Source organism: Mesoplodon mirus (genome assembly GCF_964341445.2).
Source record: "Mesoplodon mirus genome assembly, chromosome: 3".
NCBI lineage: Eukaryota > Metazoa > Chordata > Mammalia > Artiodactyla > Ziphiidae > Mesoplodon > Mesoplodon mirus.
The window spans coordinates 79,095,409-79,117,700 of record NC_138978.1 but is presented as its reverse complement, the minus strand read 5'-3'; the positions used below and the strand labels follow the sequence as shown (position 1 = coordinate 79,117,700).

Sequence of the window (22,292 nt, the reverse complement as noted above, 5' to 3'; positions counted from 1 at the left end):
GCATGATAATAGGATTATCCGTGGATCAAGCAAGATATTATGGGTACAGATTTATTTTTGAAAAAAGGATGGACATTCATTTCTTCATGGTGGTATGAATTCCTAGTCATGCTAAGAGTCAAAGAATAGATGAAATATCCTCCTTCACTCCCCGTTAGTCCCGTGATTATTGGCTGAGGCCTGGGTAAAGGAGGTTTCATAGGCTACACTTATTTTGTCCAGTATTATAATGGCATTTGAAACTGTCCATTTTGCAAGAATGATAATCCACCAATTGTTCTATGAAAATGAGTAACTAATTTCTGTGGGGTAATACAATGTTGAAATGCCTGTATCCATTAAAACTGAACAAGAGTTAGTTGTGTATGCTCTTGGGAATGGACTTGAGTCAAGCAGACCTATCTTCACTACCTTAAGACTTGCCTCAATTCAATCCCACTCCAAGTTCCATAGGCATTAACATGTTTAGTGATTCAAAGCTAAAGTTACCTCCTAACTTTGGTATACAGCTCATTCATAAATCTTATTTCTAACATTTTGGCCACATTATTTATGATTGCCCCTATAGGAAAATGTTATGAATGCTACAGTATTTATGTATAATGTAGCCTTGCATATAATCACCTAATAATTACTACCCCACATATTTTTAAATAGCCAATTCTTTCCTAGGAGGGATATATTTAGTAAGCCAAATAAAATGAGAAATTCCTACTTAAACAGAAGTGTTTTTAGTTGCTTGGAGTAAGGGAAGCAAAGTATTACTTTTATAATCCACTGGTTTGCTGGCTTTAAAAATACTGTACTTACGTTGCCTAATATTATGCAAAAAAAATTAGGTCATTGCATTTATTTTTTATACTACAGAAAGTAAATTAGTTTTAATTACTATTTTCTCATACAGCAAGTAACTATATAAACATAAGCTATGAGCACAGAGGAGGGTGCTTGGCTGTAGGGAAAGGAAAAAACTGTTTTCCTAGTAATTTTATTCTAGATAAAAACATCAACTAATTTAAGTTCAGTGTAGTTTTAAATTTATCAATCTACTATTGAAAAATCAGTGAAATTCACATTAAAAATTTCATTTTACTCAAAACTTTAAAGATAGTATTCCTTTGCTAATCCTCTTTAAAATGTGGACTTCTATTGTTGCCTTTACTTAGCACATTCTATTTCTTAATATATTTGTTTTAATTCTAATGAGAATAAGACAGCTACACCAAGGGGCCTGGGGAATAACAAACAGCATAACGTTCTCTTTGGTATGTTTCACTATTAAATGCAAACCAGTCACCATTGTTCCAAAATTTGTCTCTGTGTCTGTCCTTTAATATGTGTAGTTAGCCCCATTTTCCTTACCAGAACTTTCCATGTAGTTCCAGGATGAAGGCAGACTTAAACTATTCCTTCCTTTCTGCACAGGGAAGTCAAAGTGGAAAGCAACTTCCTTTTCTTTCCTTAACTGACATCAGATTAAATAAAACAACACAACCATATTGCCATTACAGTTTCTTATACATAGAAGACACGCAATAAAAAGTAAGCAATAAAAAGTAGCTCTTGTCATTGTGGTTGACATTACTGTCATTACTGATCCAAGTACTTGTTTCCTTAGAAACCCAAGGCTTAAGCAGCCATCAGCTTCAGTCCTGTAAAAACTGACACTTTCTTACAGAGTCAAAACCAATGTCAGCAGGGAGACTGCCTTCTATCTGAGGATAATGAAAGTTTTTGGCCGTGAGACATCATGTACTCTTATCATCTTATTAACTTTTTAAGACTCAGGTAAACTATTGATTGGTCTCAGCATCTCTGAACAAATTAATAGTAATTCTGATTTTATTTACTTTTTAAAATTTGCTCAGAGTGACTTACGCTTTGCTGATTGGTTTTAGAGGAATCATTTAGAAAACACTGGAAAGAATTCCTAGGGATTAGCATCTGTTTCTCTTGAAAGCAGAATTACTCATCCATCTGTATATTCATAATAAGAAATGTTTGTTCTCTACTTTTATGAAACATTGCTTGGAACTTTGTACAGAACACTCTGCTACTTTCCTCAAATTTCTCTCTAAGAAACCAATGTGAACAGTAAATGATTTGGAACATATTTATTGTGCTGTTAAATGTCTGATAGCGCTGCAAATAAAATGAAGTTTCTCATGTACAGTTAACTCTAAGGACTAGTCATATGGTCTTTATTATTCTCACTAAAAATATTTATTGACCTCAGGAATGTTCAGCAGTCTTTGCATGTCCATTGTTCATGTATCACCCAAAAGATACATTTTTTTCTGTTGGAGAATAAAGATTTTTAAAAATACCTAAACTTACAAATAAAGTGAGGTAAAGTGGTACTGTTTTAGAACTGTGGAATGTTGAAGTGTCCTAAAATCATCTAGGGTGATCTTTCACGTGATACATCTCCTCTCCAACTGGGATCCACTAGTTGTCTAATACAGCCAGACACAGGATACGCTCAGTCTTGAAAGACAACCCATTATTATTTTTTTAATTCTACACTCATTCGTATTTTATAACTTTTCACCTAGTTTAATTCTGGAGCGACTTTGTTGGTCTATTTGTTTTCTTCCTGGCTCACATGTCCTTCCTTCCATCTTTTATTTATGACCTTGTATAATCTGCTTTCTCTTCAGGCCACTGGTTTTTTCAGGTTTTTCAACCTCTTTTTGTTTTTATTGGGAAGGGCACTATTCATCTGAATTTCGTTTTTAAAACTTGCCTTCCCTATAGTCATATTCCCGTTAGAATCCTGGCCATTGGTGTAACACTTATATCTTTCCTGAACATTTTTTAAAGTTTTTATTGAGTTTGTTACAATACTGCTTCTGTTTTATGTTTTGGTTTATTGGCCCTGAGGCATGTGGGATCTTAGCTCCCCGACCAGGGATCAAACCCGCACCCCCTGCATTGTAAGGCGAAGTCTTAACCACTGGACTGCCAGGGATGTCCCTTCCCTGAACATTTTTGAAATTCTGTATCCCAGAGTCTCAAATGACTATGACTGGATTTGCTTTCATTTGTATTGATGAGCTCTACAGTGGCACCATCTCATGTCTCCAGGGTTCTCATAGTTCATATGGAAAGTACACTACCAGATAATCTATCCCAGAGATATGGAACCAAAAGGCTCCCAGACCAAATTAAATCAAATCAATGTAAAACACACAGCAAGAAGCAAAGGGAAAGAACTAGCGTAGGTTAATGACTTAGGATAAGGTGCAAGCAATGTGGAAGAACCACACCACCTGAATCCTAAGTCCACAATGTGGATCTCTCTCTCTCCCTTGCCTCTCCCTCTGTCATGCCCCCCTCCCTTCCTCCCTCCCTATATAGATTGTGCCCTCATAATGGTTCCTTACAAATATTGAGAGCCACTAATATAGATAAATGGTGAGAGATAAAATGGTTGATGTAGACAGGGACAAAAAAAGATTTGAAGGTCAAGCTAAGGAATGTGAGCCTGTGTCCTAAGCACTGAGCATAGTACATGGCCACCTAGTGATAGTGATAGAAAATATGATTTTATTCATTATTTTAGTGAGTTTTGTGATCATGAAGAAAATCTGCTTAGAAGAGGTAATTTTTTAATGTATTGAACTGTTTTTTTACCACCAGTAAGAGAATAAAAAGATATGTGATAATTTGGAGGAAACATTTTTTAAAAAGAGGAAAAGTGCTTTAGCATTAAATTCAAAATTGGCTTTACCTTTTTTTTTTCCTGCTTTATAACAAGTTTAATCAGTTATACATATACATATGTTCCCATATCCCCTCCCTTTTGGCTTTACCTTTTAAATCCTATTCTCCCAAGCAGGCCTTCCACAGAAATGAGTCTAGCTTATCTGGAGTCAGTTATCTCTCCTACCACATTTATAACTCTAAGGGAAACAGCTTTACTTTATGATCCAGTTAACCCTACCTTCTCAGTAATTTCTTTTCTAATTAGCACCAAAGGTAACTTCCCCTCTTTAGAACCTTTCTAGTATTTACTTTATATCTCTTTTCTCATCTGGTCTTTTTTTTTTTTTTTTTTTTACATTTCTGCCTTTATTATAACTATTTACATGTTACAGTCCTTTTAACTTAATTTTAAACTTCTTAAAAATAAAAACCATATCTTATTTATATTTGTATTCTCCACAGGGCTTCTCATGATACCTTCTTTACACATAGATGATATTCAACAAATATTGTTGAATGCATGGAACAGCTATTACACAACCCAATTTATTATCCCAGGAATCAACTCAGAAAGTAGCAATCATCTCCTAGAACAGGGGTCAGCAAAATTTTTCTGTAAATATTAATAACTGTTTTTGAGTTTGCAAGGCAAGAGGCAAAATCAAGGGTATTACTTAAGAACTTATGTAACAAGAAAGAAAATAAGTTTTCACAAAATTTTTATTTATGAAATTTAAAATATATTAATGTAGTATAATTTTTTGTGATACAAGTCTACTAATGAGAAAAACAGAATTCTTTTGCAAGGGGGATAACATTTAGCTTATTACAGTTTCCTATCATCAAAATTTCATTGTTAATGTGACTTAGAATGAGATTTTGCATGTTTTACATATTTCATCTTAGAAAATTCTTTTCACACAGATATGTACTGCCAAATACTGCAATTCATGAGCATATGATTTTAATTGAGCATATTCATTGCTTGGAAGGAATTTATAAAATTCTGTTAGATTCTTCTCTTGGTAGTTGCCTTTTAGAATGTCATTATAATGTACATTAGTCATTTCCAATTGAAGTTATAGGTTGAACTCCTCAAGTGAACAGTTAAATGGATTTTGAATATAGAAATTTCTTGCATCTGAAAAATGCTTTAGAAATGCTTTTGAAAGTGAAAATGCTTTTTTGAGTTTGAGCTCAGAAAATCTACCCACCGCAAATTTGTGTGGAAATGGAGATCTCACTTCTTGTTTTAATTTTTGACGGCACAGGAAGTGTATAAAGCTGTTTGACATTACTTGTGATTCAAACATTAGTTGTCATCAAAATGACTTTATCACAGTATGTTTCACATGTGAGCATTGTTTTGCCCTGCAATTTTTGGTTGAATTCATAGATAAACATTAAATGAGTCTGCAGCAAAATCTAATTTCTAAAGCCATTTATCATTCCGTAATAGAGGTTGAGGGCAGTTCTTCTCATTCGAAAAAACTTCAATCATAGTCTCAAAAATCTCAATAAAACTTTATCCCTGCTAAGCCATCAAACTGCTACATGTTAGAGAAAGTCAGCATATTCAGTTTCTATTATGACAAAAAAATATTCACAGAACCACCGAAGGTTAAATTTACAAGAGTCAATGGAGTTCACTCTTGACAGTACTGGCTCAATAACATATGCTAGATTCAAGTATTTTCCTCAGAGTACCTGATGGTGAATAATACAATGAATAAACATAGCTCTAAATACCTTAACATTTTCACAAGTTTTGTTAATTCGTCTAGTTAGTCTTTCTCTTATCCATTGCTTATCCATTGCCATCACATTTATCACATTTTAGCAGATACCACTTCAGGTTGAACTGATTTAATGTTTTAACTTACTTGAAAATATTCTTACCTATAGTCACTCCACAAACTATTCATACAGGTTAATGCTTCAGGCACTTCAAACTCAGCAAGGACTCCTCAAATAAACAACTGAGTAGTATTACTAACATCTGTCAATTAATCAAGAGGCAAGGAAAACCACTTGAAAGCATTTGCCTTATTTTTCAATTGACTATTGATGCTGCTCCAGTGTCCTTGACATTTTAAGCAACTGTTCTTGCCAAAATGCTAAGAAACGAGTTTATTTTTGCTGCACGATTTAATTAAATCTATCAGTAAGCAACTTTGTTGGACTAACAAATGAGCCACTCAGAAACTTTAGTTGCAACTTCATTTTCAAATTTTTGTGAAGAATTTATATTGTGATAAGATACTCCATTTTAGGTTTCCTAATTTTTCTAACTGTTACACTTTTGTGAGGTGGGAATATTGTGTTAAGTGCTTGGTATGATAATGTTGATGTATATTGTACATTTTTTAGCACAACTATAGTGGCATTGCATAATAAACACAAAGTTTTGACATCTAATTTGATCACAAAATAATCCACATTCCACTGTGCCTTAAAAATACAACATTCAAAGCCCACTTTTTTCTTCTTTTCTTGTTTTGATACAACGGATATGCACTGATAATAAAATCTCACAATAAGTCAATATATGTTCCTCTCAAAACACTGTCAAGTTATAATTGCATCACTGTAATTTGCAATGCAACAAGCAGTAGTGGGAAACAATGAGTGCCTTTTAGTCTCTGCCACAACGACTGGACCCTGTCATTATAGCACGAAGCAGTCACAGACAATATATAAATGAATGAGCATGACTGTTTTCCAATAAAACTTTATTTACAGATTCTGAAACTCTAATTTCATATAATTTCCACATCTTGAAATATTCTTCTTCTTCTGATTTTTTCAACATGTGAAAATGTAATAACTATTCGTCGCTCACAAGCTCTACAAAAAGAGGGGATGGATTGGGTTTGGCTTGAAAACCATAGTTTACCAACCTTGTTTTAGGATTTGGCTTTGAGGAAATACTGTTTGCTTACTTAACTTTATTCCCAATTAAACTATTTGAAGCAAATTTTCTGGAGTCATGTGTGATTGAAAATAGAATATTCTTTTTTTACTGAGATATAATCAATATAACATCATATAAGTTTCAAGTGTACAATGTAGTGATTTGGTATTTGTATATATTGAGAAATAATGACCACAATAAGAAGAATATTCTTAAGGGTATGTTAATTAGTGTTGTCATGCACACAGGAATATAACACAAAAAGTTAGAATGGAACAAACATACTTCACATCTAGGCTACTTAGTCAGAAGATACTCACTTTGGAGGATAGTACAAAGGTGGACTTTGTGCTGCCTCAGTATTTTTATTTTAAAAACCCAAGACCATTACATTAACTATAATTAGAGATTTTAGGTGAGCCAAAACATCATTTAAACATTTCGCTTATTTGGGAACGAAGCCCAGGATAACTCCCAAACCTGGGCAGTGTATCAACAGTAGGCTTTCAGAACGCCAACCCCTCCTTCATTTATTGAGCATCTGGATGGATTTTCTAGGAGCTGCACCAGTCTTCATTTCTTATCTGTGTTATTTAGGGTGTCAGAGGCAGCCCAGGAAGAATGGGACTGGCTGGGTCTCCAGGTTCTCAAGGAGCAAAGGGTTCATCAGGCCTTCCAGGAAGCCCAGGAGTTCTAGGCCCGAAGGTACTTTCATGTTTGTTCTGATGGATGAGCAGTGTTGACCATCCTTCCTGGCCCTGAGTTTACTGGCTAGATCACAGGATGGTAAGACTGATAGCTTTTAATAAAATTTGGCTAATCATGAAAACACATTAGGAAAAAACGAAAGTGTGTGGCCTTGACATAGCCATCTCCCGTGATAGCCACAGTGCATGTCATTTGCCAAAACTACTCATAAACCCAGGACTGGTGATGCTTTAAAAAATGTTCTTTGACTCATTTTGGTTCTTCTTCCCTTTCTGTCATCCACCTTCTCCTCCAAAACAGAAAAATCTTATTTCCAGTTGCATACTTTCTCAGTTATACTTCCTGTTCCCCTACTTCTGAACCTAACCAACCAATTAATAAATCTGATAGGAGTACAAATTACTTCTTAAAGTCAAAGTGATAGTAATTGTCTTGCCTTAACATTCATTGCCAGGAGTATTGCCACATGGCAATAGGCTTTCCAAACAAAACCTCTCTTAGAAATATCTCAGTGCAGATTTGACCCAGACAACCAAGAGACTAGTCCCATATCTAATGCTATTTCATAAAAGACTAGGATTAAGACATTGGCACCCTCATCATTATTACCTCTTAATTTGATTTTCAGAGTTCCACTTATAAAGAATTTCTAGGTATTCTGACCCATATGGGTAAACTGAAGATGATGACCCAGCAGCTTACTGTTTATAGTTTGAGCCTTTCTGTTAATGTTTATACCATGAATATCCCTTTCCACTGAAATACAAGATAGCTGAGCAAATGCTAAACCTAGGAAAATAAATAAGAAAGATCCCGACCTTTTATGTGTGAATCTGCAAAAAAAAAAAAAAGATCCAGTTTGTCAAGTCCCAAAGCTGTATCTTTATCTCAATACAGTGAAGAATAATTTGCTAATCTTAAAGCTTTGGTCAAAGTCTACCAAGCATCATTTTTCATTACCTTATCTATAAACTCCACATGATTCTTAAGTTTATTTTTAGAAATGGTAAAAGCTATTGCAACTCTCATTTCAAAAACAAAATAAAAAATTTTTAAAGGACTTGACTTTTAAAAATAAAATAATGATATAAAGTATGTCTTTAAAGTGAAATTTTAGGGGATAAAGAGGATTGGTATCAAAGGAATCTTGGGAAACAGATAATTGAAATTTCTTAATGATGGAATTAAAAAGATACTCATGGCAAAAACCAGGGTTCACACTTCAAGAGACTCTGCTCTGTTTCTGGTATCAGATAGCTGAATCATCTCTGTATGTAAGAAAAACAGCAAAATAATTTCAATTCAAATAAAATACAAGTTCCATCACATACAAACGCCTCCACACATCCTACACCCTCACTATTCTCTCTGTAGCCCCACTATCCTCCTCCTCCTTTTTGCAGGCCCCCTCTTCCCTCCTCTTTCCACAGTCAGGACCACAATCTCTGGAATTATGTTTCCCTGCTGCCACACTTCTCGTTCATTGTAATCAAATATTATGTATGTGGAAACTATTGGTGGGGAGAATGATCATGCAGATTTTGACTTCTCCAGTGTCTTGTACACATGCCTGAGGATGGGCCGGTGTTTAGATTTCATTTAAAAGCCAATATGTTTATAGGTTCTAAAGTCAAGATAACCTTTCTTTTTTTTTTTGTCCATAGGGTGAACAAGGGCTACCTGGTCAACCCGGAATTCCAGGTAAAAGAGGTCGCCGAGGAGCACAAGGTGATCAAGGACCATGTGGAGAGCCTGGCATGAAAGGGCAGTCTGTAGGTGACAACTCAGAAATTCACTAAGCACTTATTCTACAGACCAGGCCAACATCGTACAATAATGGTTATATCTATTCACATTGCAGGGAGAACATGGTATTCAAGGTTTGACAGGTTTCCAAGGATTCCCAGGCCCCAAAGTATGTTTACATATTTTCTGCTCATCTCTGGCTATGTTGAAATACCAATGTTGAAATACCAATGTTCAACATCTGTTCAAAAAAGAGATGTTGAAATACCAATATTAAATCTCTGACTTGAGCTTTTGTTTTTTTAATCTGCAAAATTTCAGTTGGTACAGAGTAATATATTTGAGTTTTGAATATGTTAATTTTGACTTATGTAACTATATATTTTCCTAGCAATTTTATTTAATAATTCGCTTTTGTCTCTTCTCATTCTGTTTTTCCAAACATTTTATTTGAAAAATTTCAAACATAAAGTTGAGAGAATGAGTAAACACCTATATACCTATTACCTAAGTTCTACCAAAACATTTTACTCTACTTGTTTGACTCTGTACCTACCCATCTATTTATACCTCCTCCTCTCTCCATCCATTTTTGATGTATTTTGAACTGTAGACCTCAGTACAATTCCTCCAAAATACTTAAGCCTGTACTTCATTAACTATCAAGTTCCATTTTTAAGAGCCAATTCTTAATACGTTGGTACAAGATTATTTCATGTACTAAATGTTCATATTTTGGCTTTTTTAAAATTTTGTTTCTAGGGTCCTGAGGGAGATGCTGGCATTGTTGGAATATCAGGTCCTAAAGGTCCTATTGGACAGAGGGTAAGTATGAAGTCATTCTGCCTTCCCAGATATTGTGATTCTTTGTTGACTACAGGAATTAGGGTTAAGAACTCTAAAATAAATATACTCCAAATTAATAACTTTAAAAAATGACTCTTAAAACAGAAACTCATTAGAACACATGCAGACATTCTCAACCTTTTTCAGTTCGTTTGTTAGTTTGAGAAAAAGACCCCACAGACCACCTGTACTGCCCAGTTCTTACTTTAAAAAAAAGAATTAATGTAACTACTGGATAATATATTTATTAACTCATACCAGTTAATAAATATATTATAAAAAACATAAAGCAGTTTCATGTTATAAGCATTAATATAACCAGGGACTAGAGACCGCCCCCATGTACCACCTGGAGGAGGCTTGTCTATGACCAGAGCTCCTCAGACCACACTTTGAAAAATGTTTCCCAATAGCTGTGTTTCCTCTGCTCAGGGGTGGGTATCCCCAGAGAGTAACGAGGAACTCCTTAAAGAGTTGGAAAGATCTCTGGGCTCTGAAGAACTCCAGTTAGCTGTTTAGTGCCTGCAATTGCAAACTGTAGAGAACGTAAATAGGATAGATAAGTCACCAGCAGTAACTGGTTATTGTTTTTGTTTGTTTGCTTTTTTGTTTTTATTAACCACACTCTCCTAACTGATGAGATGATCTATAAAACTAAAGAGAAAAAAGGTTAAAAATAAAAGCCAAGCACTGGTTTGACTGTGGTAGTAGCACCTCTATGGCTAACAGCAGCTGCTAAGGCAAGGGTGGAGAGAGCTGGGAGAGAGGAAGGAGAGCAGTTCAGATAGAGGAGAACTGAGTCTTGAAGAAGAATTTTAAAACTGAAAACCACTATCTTGTGCAAATATTAAATGAACAGTCAAATTTTTAAAATCCTACACCGCTTCCCTAACTCTTACTATAAATTATTTCCTATAATACAAAGAGCAGTGTTGTCATGGGAAATGTTTATTTAAAGAACCCTCTCAACATTTCTCCAGGTGCAAATGTAATAGTTATTTTTATGATTTCTGAAGAACCATGGAAAGCTTGTGCTTTTAGGAAAGCTTGTGCTTTTAGGTAAAGTCCAATTCTTTATCATCCACAGGTGGGTTATGTGTGGATAGGCTTCTCTGTAATAAATATTGGTTTTAAGTTCTTACATACATTAAGTTCCCCATTAATTAAATTCATTCATTCTGATTTTATTAAGTTCTCAATTAATTAAATCCTTTCTTTATATTGTGAAAGAGAAGTTGGCTGCCTGCCTAGCCTCTGTCCTAAGCAAAGTCATATGAGGTGCTGTGTCTCTATAAGCCAGGATCTGAGCCTATACTGCTTTGCAGCTCCAGAAATTTGATCAGCTCTCCAATAGTAAGGTTATGGTAACTAGTTCACAAATACTAATTTATAAGTGCAGATATTCCTATTAAGTCATTGTAGAGACAACTGAAAAGTCTTGCTAGGTTAATATTTAGCAAAAAACCATTATGTAGCAGGTACTGGTGTTCAGTTTATGTCCCTATATCATTTACTCCTCATAAAAATCCTGTGAGAGATGCTATTATCCCCATTTTGCTGGTAGGGAAACTAAATCTCTGAAAGGTAATTTGCTAAAAGCCATATGTGGCTAGTATGTAGAGGAGCTGGAATTTGAATTCACATCTGATTGACTGAATAATATGTACAAATCATTATTTCAGAGAGTTAGACCTTGGTCAAATTTATTAGACTGACACTTTCTTGGCTTTTTTTTTTTCCTAGTAATAAGCCAATCTAGAGGATATATTTGATTAGGTTAAGAAATCAAGCCTCTTGATTGTGGACCTTTGTGATTTGGGAACCATATTTTAAAATTATCACTTAAAGTAGATCTTCATATTTAAAAGTGCTTTCATTAGATTTACTTTTTAGAGTATAGGGTAATTTTTCTCATTCTAAGCCAACTTAATCTTAAAGCTATTTGTCAATAGACTGAATGGCATTATAATTATCTCCACTGAGTATTTTCTGTATCTTGGCAGGAGTTGGACAAAGAGAAAGCCTGTTAGATAGCCACATTTATATATGCCACGTTAAGTGGAGCTAGAAACACTGAAATTTGAAGCTAGTGGTAGCAGGGGTGGAGGTTGGGGGAAAATAACTAAAACATGTATTTTGTATTCATTAAGAAATGATAGGCTCCATTTTTAGTTCGGGAGGAGTTGACCAGAGATCCAGCTTATTCAAGGTTATCTTCATAATCAAATAGCAGCTTACACTTTCAAAATTGTTTTTCACATTTAATTCTCACAATGGCCCTGTGAAGTAGGCATTCTTATTTTACTGATGAAGAAACCAGAAGTTTAATTGGTCACAAATGATGCCCTCTGGTTCTTTCCCATAATTTCTCTCAATTCCATGCTGCATGTCACTCAAATATCTGCTTATTCAACATCTGTAAATAACTTTATTCAAAATTTTGTCCATGACTCTACGTAGTCTTTGTTACATAAAGTAATTGCATTTGTTATGCAATGACACATATATAAAATGGCACCACTGAAGCTATCATCACATAAAAATTATAATGCTGATTTATCAGTTTGCTAGAAATTATAGAGATTAATTCTCCTAATGGGAAACCATAATAATATGCAGAATTGTGTCAAATCAAAATTACTGTGATTTCTGCCAATACCATAAGATTTTGTAATAAAAACTGGAATTATGTGGACATGGACTATTTTGCCATTGTGCAAGAAATTTTCTAGAATTTTCCTGAATTATACTGGCATTGAGACTGACTGTTTTTTTTTTTTTTTTAACCCCAACAGGGAAACACTGGCCCCCTTGGCAGAGAAGGTATAATAGGCCCAACAGGTAGAACTGTAAGTTTGTCACAATACAGGTCTTTTTTTTTTTCCTTTTATATATATATATATATATTTTACTTAATCCTATTCTAGAGTAATTCACAAGGGATCACCCTGGGTATTTGAGAAGCAAGGATAAAAACAGATGTACATTTTCATCTGGAAGGTTATTCTTGAGAACTTAGAAATCTAATGTAATGAAAAGGTGTACATAGTGAGGTAGGCATTTAAAACTGGGGTTGAGCAAGGAAAGTAGAACTGGGTGGCGGAGGAGAGGTTGAGCATTATAAGCATAGGGGTGATCACTAAAGCAGTAGAAAGAATCTGTTTTCTGAAGGAGGGAGCATAAGAAAAGGTACGCAGACAGCCAAGATTTGAGTCTTTGGAAGTGCCCACGATAAAGGGATGAAATAGTTGGTGGGAAGAGCAGGAAAACCAGAAAAGTACAAGTTTAAGCTCAGTTTCGAGAAAGGAGTAGCTAACCGTGATCTTTAAGAGAATAAATTGCAGTGGAAGATGGAGTACAGCTTTCAGTGAGGAAAGAAGTAAATAAAAATATTTAATAATAACTTTTCTCAAATTCTTAAACTTCTGGAATAGGTATGATTATTTGCTTTCAAGACATAAGGAAACAGATGACATTTATAGAAGTTCACCTAGTTATTTAAGACAATACAGGTAGTGAATCGTACAGAAATTTCCTACTTCAAGAGCAGTGCTCTTTCCACTCCATTCAAGCTATGTCTGGAGAGGAAACTGAGAGAGTTAACATATGCCAGGGCCTTAGGGAATCTTGCTATGAAATAAAACAGAAATAAGACAGTGAGGTGGTCACAAGAGGGTTTTACAATACTAACAGTAGTATAAACATACAAGAGGAAAATTGAGGCTTGGAAAGGAAAGATTCATTCTCTGCAGGGAATCAGTATTTTCAATCATTTGAAAGTGTTGTATCTATAGACACAGAGTTTTAAAATATAAAATAGAATGTTTCAAATATTAAGTATCACTGTTCTCATTGATAAATTTAGAGAAGAATTCACCACCAAAGTTTCTGGCTTTTTAATTTAAAAAAATGAAATGTGTAACTCAATATTTCTCTAGATTTGCAGCATTTACCACTCAGAGCTATGTAGTCTAAGTGGGAGGTTATAAGTGGCAGAAATCTCATATTTCAGTGGGTGGTTGGTTCTTCAGCAAGCTAAGGAACATATACTGTTCTGATTATGGAATGATTGTTCTCCTCTGTCAAAAATGTGAAATATTAATTGGTCAAGGAAAATATGATAAAGAAATGGCTCAATTAAAATAACTTACTGTGTTTTGTTTATAGATAATTCTTAAAGGCCCTTATAATGCTCAGCATGCACATCAAATTTTTTCCATCTATTTTTTCTATTCTAAGAAGAAACTTCTAAGGAAAGCTCACGATGAAAGAATAAGAATTTGAGAATGGCCAAAACACACTGTGGAAAAAAATTGTGGCGGGGGATGGAGGACTTGCTTTTCCAAAAAGGAAAACATTACTTCAGAGTCTTTGTAAATGAAACTATGTGTTAGTACAAAGAATAGATCATTATAACAGGCTAGAGCCCAGAATTAGATCTCAGACTAAATAGGAATTTAATTACAATGAAAATGGTATATCAGTTAGGATGATTTGGACTGCAAGTAATAGGAACCCTGAATCAAACTGGCATTAACAATAAGGAAACTTCTATCTCATTATGGGAATCCCAGAGTTAGGAAGGGCTTCAGATTTGGTTAATTTGGCGACTTAATCTTGTTATCCAAGACTATTTCCATACCTCTGCTCTGTCATCCTGAATGCTATCTTTATAATTAGGCTTAGGGCAAATGACTACAATTTCTCAGGAATCACATCTAGATATAATTATCCAAAGTGAAAAAGTGAACTGTATCCCTTATCTTGGGGAAAATATAACTTTTTCTAGAAGTCTCCCATTACAATTTTTTTTCCTCACGTCTATTAATCAGCCACACACCCATTCCTATAACAGTGATAGGGAAGGGAGACGAAATTCCTTTTAGTCTTACTACTGCTGTAAGAAATTGTAACCCTATTTCACCCAAATTTTTAAAAATCTCAGATGAACTTTTAAAGACTTTGTTAAAAAAAAAAAGAAAGAAAGAAAAGAGAGAAAAAAAGGAAAGAAAAGAAGCAATTAAAAATCTTAGAAAAATCATCTAGGAAACTGAAGTATAGCTTAAGGGTTGGGGAGACCTTTTATATAAGATAGGAAATCTGAAAACTATAAAAGAACAGAAGACATATTTGAATACTTGAAAATTTTTAATTTTTATGGCAAAAGATTCCATAAGTAAAACTAATTGAGAAAAAGTAATTGCAAAGCATACACCATATAATGGGTAATATAAAGAGCTTTACAAATTGGTATGAAAAAGAAAATTTAGTAGAGAATTGAAGAATAAATCTAAATGGTCAGTAATTATTTGAAAAAATATTCTCCTAACTTTTAGTCAGAGAAATGCAAATTAAGGTAATAATGAGATATTATATCTAACCTCTCAGAAAGGGCTGTAGGAAAAAAGGTATTTTTGTTTATCACTAACAGAAATGTGAATTACAGCCTTTATGGAAAGGTATTTGTTAAAATATATGTACATACACCCTATGACCAAGCAGTTCCACTTTGAGGAACTTGTCCCATAGAAATAAAAGTACCTAATACACTAGGGAAATTTTACAAAGCTTTTTTTCACAGCACTGTTTGTAATGGCAAAAATAAAAGTATGAAATCATATGAATGCTCATCTGTAGAGGAATGGTTGAGTAAACTCTGATCTATCCACTTTGTGGAATATTAATGCAACTATTAAAAATAATCATTTGTATCTAGTTTGGCTGACTTGCAATTGTTTCATGATGTATTATTAAGTGTGAAAAATATGATGCATAGAAGAGTATATGATATCAACATTATAAAACATGACCAATCACCCCATACACATTTAAATACATTTGTCAATATCTGATTAGAAAAAAAGTATGAAGCAATATGTACCACGTTGTTAATACTGGATTGGAGGTGGGGGAGGGCATAAAAAAAAGTTCTGTAAAGATATCTTAAAAATCAGCTTTTTAAAGTTGATATTGTAGTTTGAAATGAATTAAGGACAAGATAGAAAACACAAAAGAAGTAATATAAATACTGAATAATAATGAAACAGTATTTTTAGCCTGCAAGATTAACAAAAAGTGATAGTACATCATAGCATGTATCAGAAGAAACATGCACTCCCATATATTGCAAGTGTGAATGCAATTTCAAACAAACTTTCTGGAGGACAATTTTTATCAAAAATTTTTAAGAGTACAAGGATAGTGCTTCCCTGGTGGCGCAGTGGTTGAGAGTCCGCCTGCCGATGCAGGGGGCGCGGGTTCGTGCCCCGGTCCGGGAGGATCCCACATGCCGTGGAGCGGCTGGGCCCGTGAGCCATGGCCGCTGGGCCCACGCGTCCGGAGCCTGTGCTCTGCAACGGGAGAGCCCACGGCGGTGAGAGGCCCGCGTACCAAAAAAAAAAAAAAAAAAGAGTACAAGGATATTTATCACAGTGTTGTTTATCATGACAAAAATTAGAAAAAAAATTTAATAGGCAACTCATTTAAAATATCATAGTTTTAAAAATACTGGTAAGCATTATAGTTATGTGGGAATTGTAGACTGATATAGAAAAGCATTAATATTTTGAAGGTGCAAATTCAGGTTACAGAAAAGATGAGTAGTATTATCTCATTTTTTAATAAAAAAATACATACACAATTTCCACAAGGAACATGAAAATATTAACAGGAATAACAGTAGTGACATCCAGCAACAGCAGAGTTCACATTGTCTTCAAGTGCACATGGAACATTCAATGAAATAAACCATATTTTAGATCATAAAACAAATTTTACTAAACTTAGAATAACAGAACGTAAGGTATATTCTCTGGCCATAACAGAATTAAACTAAGAATAAACTAGAAAGATAATAGGAAAATCTCCAAACACTTGAAAATTAAACCTCACACTTCTAAATAATTCAAGGACCAGAGTGTCTCAAAGAAAGTTAGAAAATATTTTGAACTGACTGAAAATGTATACACAATGTATCAAAATTTATGGGATATAGCTCAGAAGGAGGAATTTAAAAAAAGAAGATAAAAGAGAAGGAGGAAACCACCCTGGAAGCAGGGTTTTTCAAAGGCTGAGAGAAACAAATATTAGAAGAATTTAACTTTCTTTTCTTTCTAAATTATTTTGCCTTTGATTGTCAGATCAGCTGTTTTGACTTAATTGAATGAATAAGTAGCATAACCTTAACTCACTTTAAGGTGGAACTAGGCATAACAAAACAGACATGGTGAGTCAGTAGATTGTATTTGTTTTGCTTTGCTTACCTTAGGAAAATCAGAATTTATAACTTTAACTAAACAAGTCTTGCTAGATAGGAAAAAAACCAACAGAAATTATCATGTTTCTGTATACAGCCTCAACTACATTTGATAAATAACTATCAACAACACTAAACTAACATTTTCTTTTTCTTTCAGGGACCCAGAGGTGAAAAAGGCTTTAGAGGTGAAACTGTAAGTTTAACTAAATGTGTGGTAATAGTATCACTGGTCACTAGGTTATAAGCTCTATGAAAGCAAGGACCTTTTTTGATTTTTTCATTATTATGTCCCTGATACTTGTGGAATGAAAATAAATTACAGTTTTCAGGAAGAAAACTAACCTATATATAGAACTAACCTATATGGAATATTGCAGTGAAACCTGATAAGCCCTAAACATGTTTAAAAATCTGCCAGACACATTCTTTCCAAATCACTGTGTGAAATTGAATATTTGCCTTCTCAGGCATCAGGAGAGGAGGTGTGAGCCTTCTTCACCAGTGCCAGAACAAGAGGACTGTCAAGTCACTTTAGATATATACCACTAGATCCAGTCAGCACCCAAGAGGACTGCAAAGCAGAAGCAAATCTTTAGTTGTGTATTTCAGCCAACTGGAAACAATAGTGAGAGGATGGGCAAAAGGTACACAGCATTTTCAGGACTAAATGGCTTACACTGGCACTATTTCCTATTTTTCTTGGACGTCAATTCTTCCAAGTTAAAGAAGATATTTTGTAAAGGGGCCACTTTCCCAGCAGAACTTATTAAAGCAGCAGCCATAAACAGAGGGCATGCACGGAGTGAAATGAGGGGTATTGAAACCAAGCATAGAAGGCATATAGGAATAAACTTGAAGATAGCAGTAAAGTCTTGCTTAAAAGGTAATGATATTATATAGTGACAGCTGAGATCTTTGCTTTTCACCATAGGGTAAGCTTGGGGCTCAGAGTAAGTAAATTATAGTTATATTAGTTTGCTGAGGAAGGAAATTTATGTGATTTCAGATAGCCTAAGAATCCTCAAAGGGTATTAAAATAGATGTGTTTAATTTGCAGCAATGTGTCCCTTAATTTTCTCAGTAGAGTTACTTAACAGGAAGCAAGGATGTTTGCACACAGTGAAGCTATATGGCCCCCGCCCCGCGGCTCCTGCAGGAGGAGTGGAAAGGGAAGAGAAAAAATAGGGAGGCTTGGAATTAATCCATATTCCATACCTGTCTCCAACTGCCTCCCTGACCTATCCTCTCCAAGTACTGTGGCTAGAACATAAGCTCCATCAAGATTAGGAAACCTCGAGTGCCTATGACAATGGCTGTCACAAGCATTTCATGTGAAAAAAATTCCCTATTTGTACACGTATGTGACCTTCTTTCTTCAGATACAAAACATTAAGAAGAAACATGATAAAAGGCTTGAAAATCACAGTTCTAAAGTGAATCTTGGAGATTATCTTCACCAAGCCTATTATGTTACACTCGAGATATTTGAGATCCAAATGTGCAGCAGCTCCCTCAAGGACATGCAGCTAATTAGGTACAGAGATAAGACCAGAGCCCAGATCTTCCAAATCCCATGTCATTGTGCTTTTCTATTAATCATAGTACCTCTCAGAAAATAAGGGTTAGGAGCAACCTGGGTAAGGAAGATGGTATGTACACATCCTTCACCTGCTTTAAGAGCAGCCCACATACAGATTCCACATGAATGGATTCCTGATATGCAGTTATCCCCTAGGGCTTATAGGGGATAACTCATGAATTCACTCATTCCATCTTAATCGCATTACTGTCTAATAGTAAATCTTATTTAATATTACTAAACTCCCAATTAAACCCTCTAAACCAGTGGTTCTCATCCAGGAGCCATTTTGCTCCCCCTCCCAGGAGACATTTGGCAACGTGTGGACATTTTTGGTTGTCACAACTGGAGAAAAGGGAAAGGTTGCTAGTGGCATCTAGTGTGCAGAGACCAGGGATGCTGCTAAGCATCTACCGTGCAAGCTTCTCAGTTTAAGAATGAGGAAAGGGAAGCTCTCTGTACATAAGCCAGCCTGAAGCAAAGATCCTGAAACTAAAGATTGCATTTATGTAAAGGCAAAGTCTAACATAGTCAGGTTTAAGGACATACACTTACCAGAATTTTTCAAATTTAATGAAAAAAATATGTTACCTTTGAAGGATCATATGGAAATTGTGGGATTAAATGGAGAGACAGTCTATTTTCAAAGGTAGTGCTTTCACTACAGCCAAATAACCACTATAACCATTCACATTAATTCGGTTCCCCTATAGGAAATTAACATAGACAATTGTAGTTTTATTATAAACTGTATGATAACCTTCTTTATATACTTGTTTATATAATATCTAGAGAGAGTGAATCACTTTTCCTTAGTGGTGGGTTAGGTAGAAGAATAAAAAAGAACTAATAAATACTATATTGTTGGAATAATATTTTGTTTTACTTGGCCTTATTCTATGCATCTGCTTCATGGGGGTTGTCCTGTCCTGTCTTGTTTGGTTTGAAGTATTTCATTTTATCATATTTGTGGTGATCTGACTCATTCTGGGTAACAAGCTGAAGTGAACTCAGTAAAAATAGTTTCTTCTTTCTATGACAAAATGCTTTTTCACAGTCAAAGATAAGGTAGATATTTTGTACTGAACCTTCAGTGAGATTTTGCAAATGTCAGAAATATGCTAAGTAGAGTAAAATGTCAACTGTTTATTTTTACAATGCTGATCCAAAATGGAGAAACTTACACAGCCAATTTCACTCTTGAGCCTCTGTATATTTAAAAGGCTGTCTCCAACATGTAATTTCTCTAACTTATGCCACTTCTGAGGTAAAAGTTTGATGCATTTTCTGCTTTAACCTATAATCATAAACCATGCAAACTAAGAAATGTCCAGCAGGCATGGTGTTGGAGTACTCTATCATTTTTAAGTTACTATGTGTTGTTTGTTCTTACTGTCACAGTATATTTAGAATCAACAGCTTTGGCAATAAAAGATACTTAACTCAAGCACAGCATTAACATTATTCAAAACTCAGTTGAAGATAAATTTTGCTTTGCCATCTTTTAACCATAATCTGAATTTGACTCAGTGTAGTCTTAACATTCAATTGACCATCCAGTAAGTTAAATTTTGAGCATTCTTAACAGTGATTACTGTTGTTTCGTTTTGAAAAATGTCAGCATAAGTTTTCACATTTTACTATATACCTATATACCTTTCAACTATTCTAATTTCTAAATCAATACTTGTTAATTTAAACATTATTCATTCACTCGTTACCAATCTTTGAACACCTACTATGTATTAGGCACTATTCCTGTTCCAGAAAATGAGAGGATGACTGAGACACTTTTTAAGGTCTTTTAAAGGTCTTTAGGCACTTTCCAATTTGTTATGTACTATGGAATGCAGAAGTGGTTAGTTGAAGAAGAAGGTGGCAAGGTGGGTATAGAGTTTTAAAGAAGTATTGGAAGAGGAATGGGAATTAAACAGACAGAAAAGGTAAGGAGAAGCATTCCTGGTCAAGGAAATAGCACATGCAGGAGAATGCATGTGTGAAAGAATTTGGACGATTCAGAGATCTGCAAGTGGTTGGTTATACATGGAGTGTAGGATGGGTTGGGGAGAGTAAGTGGAAATAAGGCCCAGACCTTGAAGAAGAGGCAGGGGTGCATAATGACTAAGAACAAATACTTTTGTATTTAACTGACTTGGATTTTTATCTCTGCCCTTTACTTGCTGTTTACTTAGCCATTCCACTTTCTTAATTGTGAGGTAGAAATATAGCATACAAGTTGGCATACAGTGAGTTCTTAATAAATAAGCACACAGCTTGACACATAGTGAGCTCTCAGTAAATGGTATCTGTCACTGAAAAGAAGTTTATACTTTATCCACTAAACAGTAAAAAGCCATTGAATGACTTTAATTAAATGATATGATTAGATTTCCATTTTATAAGTAGAATGTAGTTAGCATAGTAGAGAGAATAAAGTCAGTAAGTCAAATTAGGAGTCCAGGCACAGCATAATATCTTAGTCAGCTGGCGCTCCTATAACAAATTGCTGTGGGCTGGATGGCTTAAACAACAAACATTTATTTTTCATAGTTCTGGAGACTGGGAAATCCAAGGTTAAGGTGTTCACAGATTCCATATCTAAAGAGGGTCCTCTACCTGGTTTGCAGATAGCTGGCTGCCTTCTTGCTATGACCTCACACAGTAGAGAGAGAGCATCTCTCTCATGTCTCTTCTTATAAGGGCACTACCATTCACAAAGGCTCCACATGATTTAATTAGCTCCCTAAGACCCCACCTCTAAATATCATCACACTGGAGATTAGGGCTTCAATATATGCATGTAGGAGGGGACACATTTAGTCCATAGCACATGATCAGCACTAAACTAAGAGAGTTGCTGTGAGGATGGAGTAGTAGTATTTTGGGAAGACTTGGAGGTCAAATCAACAGTAGTGGGTAACCAAATTATAGGTGGATGTTGAAGGAGAAGGAGATGTCTAAGGACACTGAAGTTTCCATTTTTTACAATCAGTTGGATGGTATATAGAAATAACAGGAAAAATAGAATTAATATTTTTAAATGTTACATTTATAAGTTTATTAAAATGAATAAATTTAGTTTCTAGTAATATCAACAAAATATGAGAGTATATATTCAGCTTGTTGATGAATGTGGGTGACAGCTGAGTTCAAGAACATATTACTTCAAAATATTAAAATAACTTTGAATCCTATCACTTGCCTCATATGAAAAGGCAATGATAGCAGTTGAATCTTAGTCATCTTGTTTATACCAAACCAAAAGCATAGTATATACATATTGTGCTTTGTCTCCATTTCTTCTAGGGTCCCCAAGGACCGAGAGGTCAACCAGGGCCTCCAGTGAGTTTATTTACATTTATATCTGTTTACCATTGATGCTTATATGCCTGCTTCATTTGAGATATCTACTTAATAAATACTTTAAAAATCTTTTTATGTTACAGGGTCCACCTGGAGCATCAGGCCCAAGAGTAAGTTTTCTTGGTTTTGTTTATTTTATCTTAGTATAAGATAATTTTTTAAAGTTTCTT

The 22,292-nt window shown here is 34.7% G+C and overlaps 1 protein-coding gene and 1 long non-coding RNA gene across 6 annotated transcripts in view; one reads left to right on the top strand and one right to left on the bottom strand.

Moving 5' to 3' along the window:
• Positions 1–22,292, bottom strand: part of LOC309799516 — a 130,997-nt gene that overhangs the window by 36,286 nt on the left and 72,419 nt on the right. The window lies entirely within an intron of this gene.
• The window catches only part of COL24A1 (collagen type XXIV alpha 1 chain), a 389,096-nt gene that overhangs the window by 342,166 nt on the left and 24,638 nt on the right, over positions 1–22,292 (top strand). The window contains exons 48-55 of one of the 3 annotated variants that reach the window (XM_082612777.1): positions 7,220–7,327; positions 8,995–9,102; positions 9,192–9,245; positions 9,839–9,901; positions 12,718–12,771; positions 17,338–17,373; positions 22,066–22,101; positions 22,206–22,232. In XM_082612777.1, the coding sequence (XP_082468903.1) occupies positions 7,220–7,327; positions 8,995–9,102; positions 9,192–9,245; positions 9,839–9,901; positions 12,718–12,771; positions 17,338–17,373; positions 22,066–22,101; positions 22,206–22,232 (486 nt within the window). Of the gene's footprint in view, positions 1–7,219; positions 7,328–8,994; positions 9,103–9,191; positions 9,246–9,838; positions 9,902–12,717; positions 12,772–17,337; positions 17,374–17,647; positions 22,289–22,292 lie in introns of those variants that run through there. The other 2 variants (XM_082612778.1, XM_082612779.1) reach the window with 2 other exon arrangements.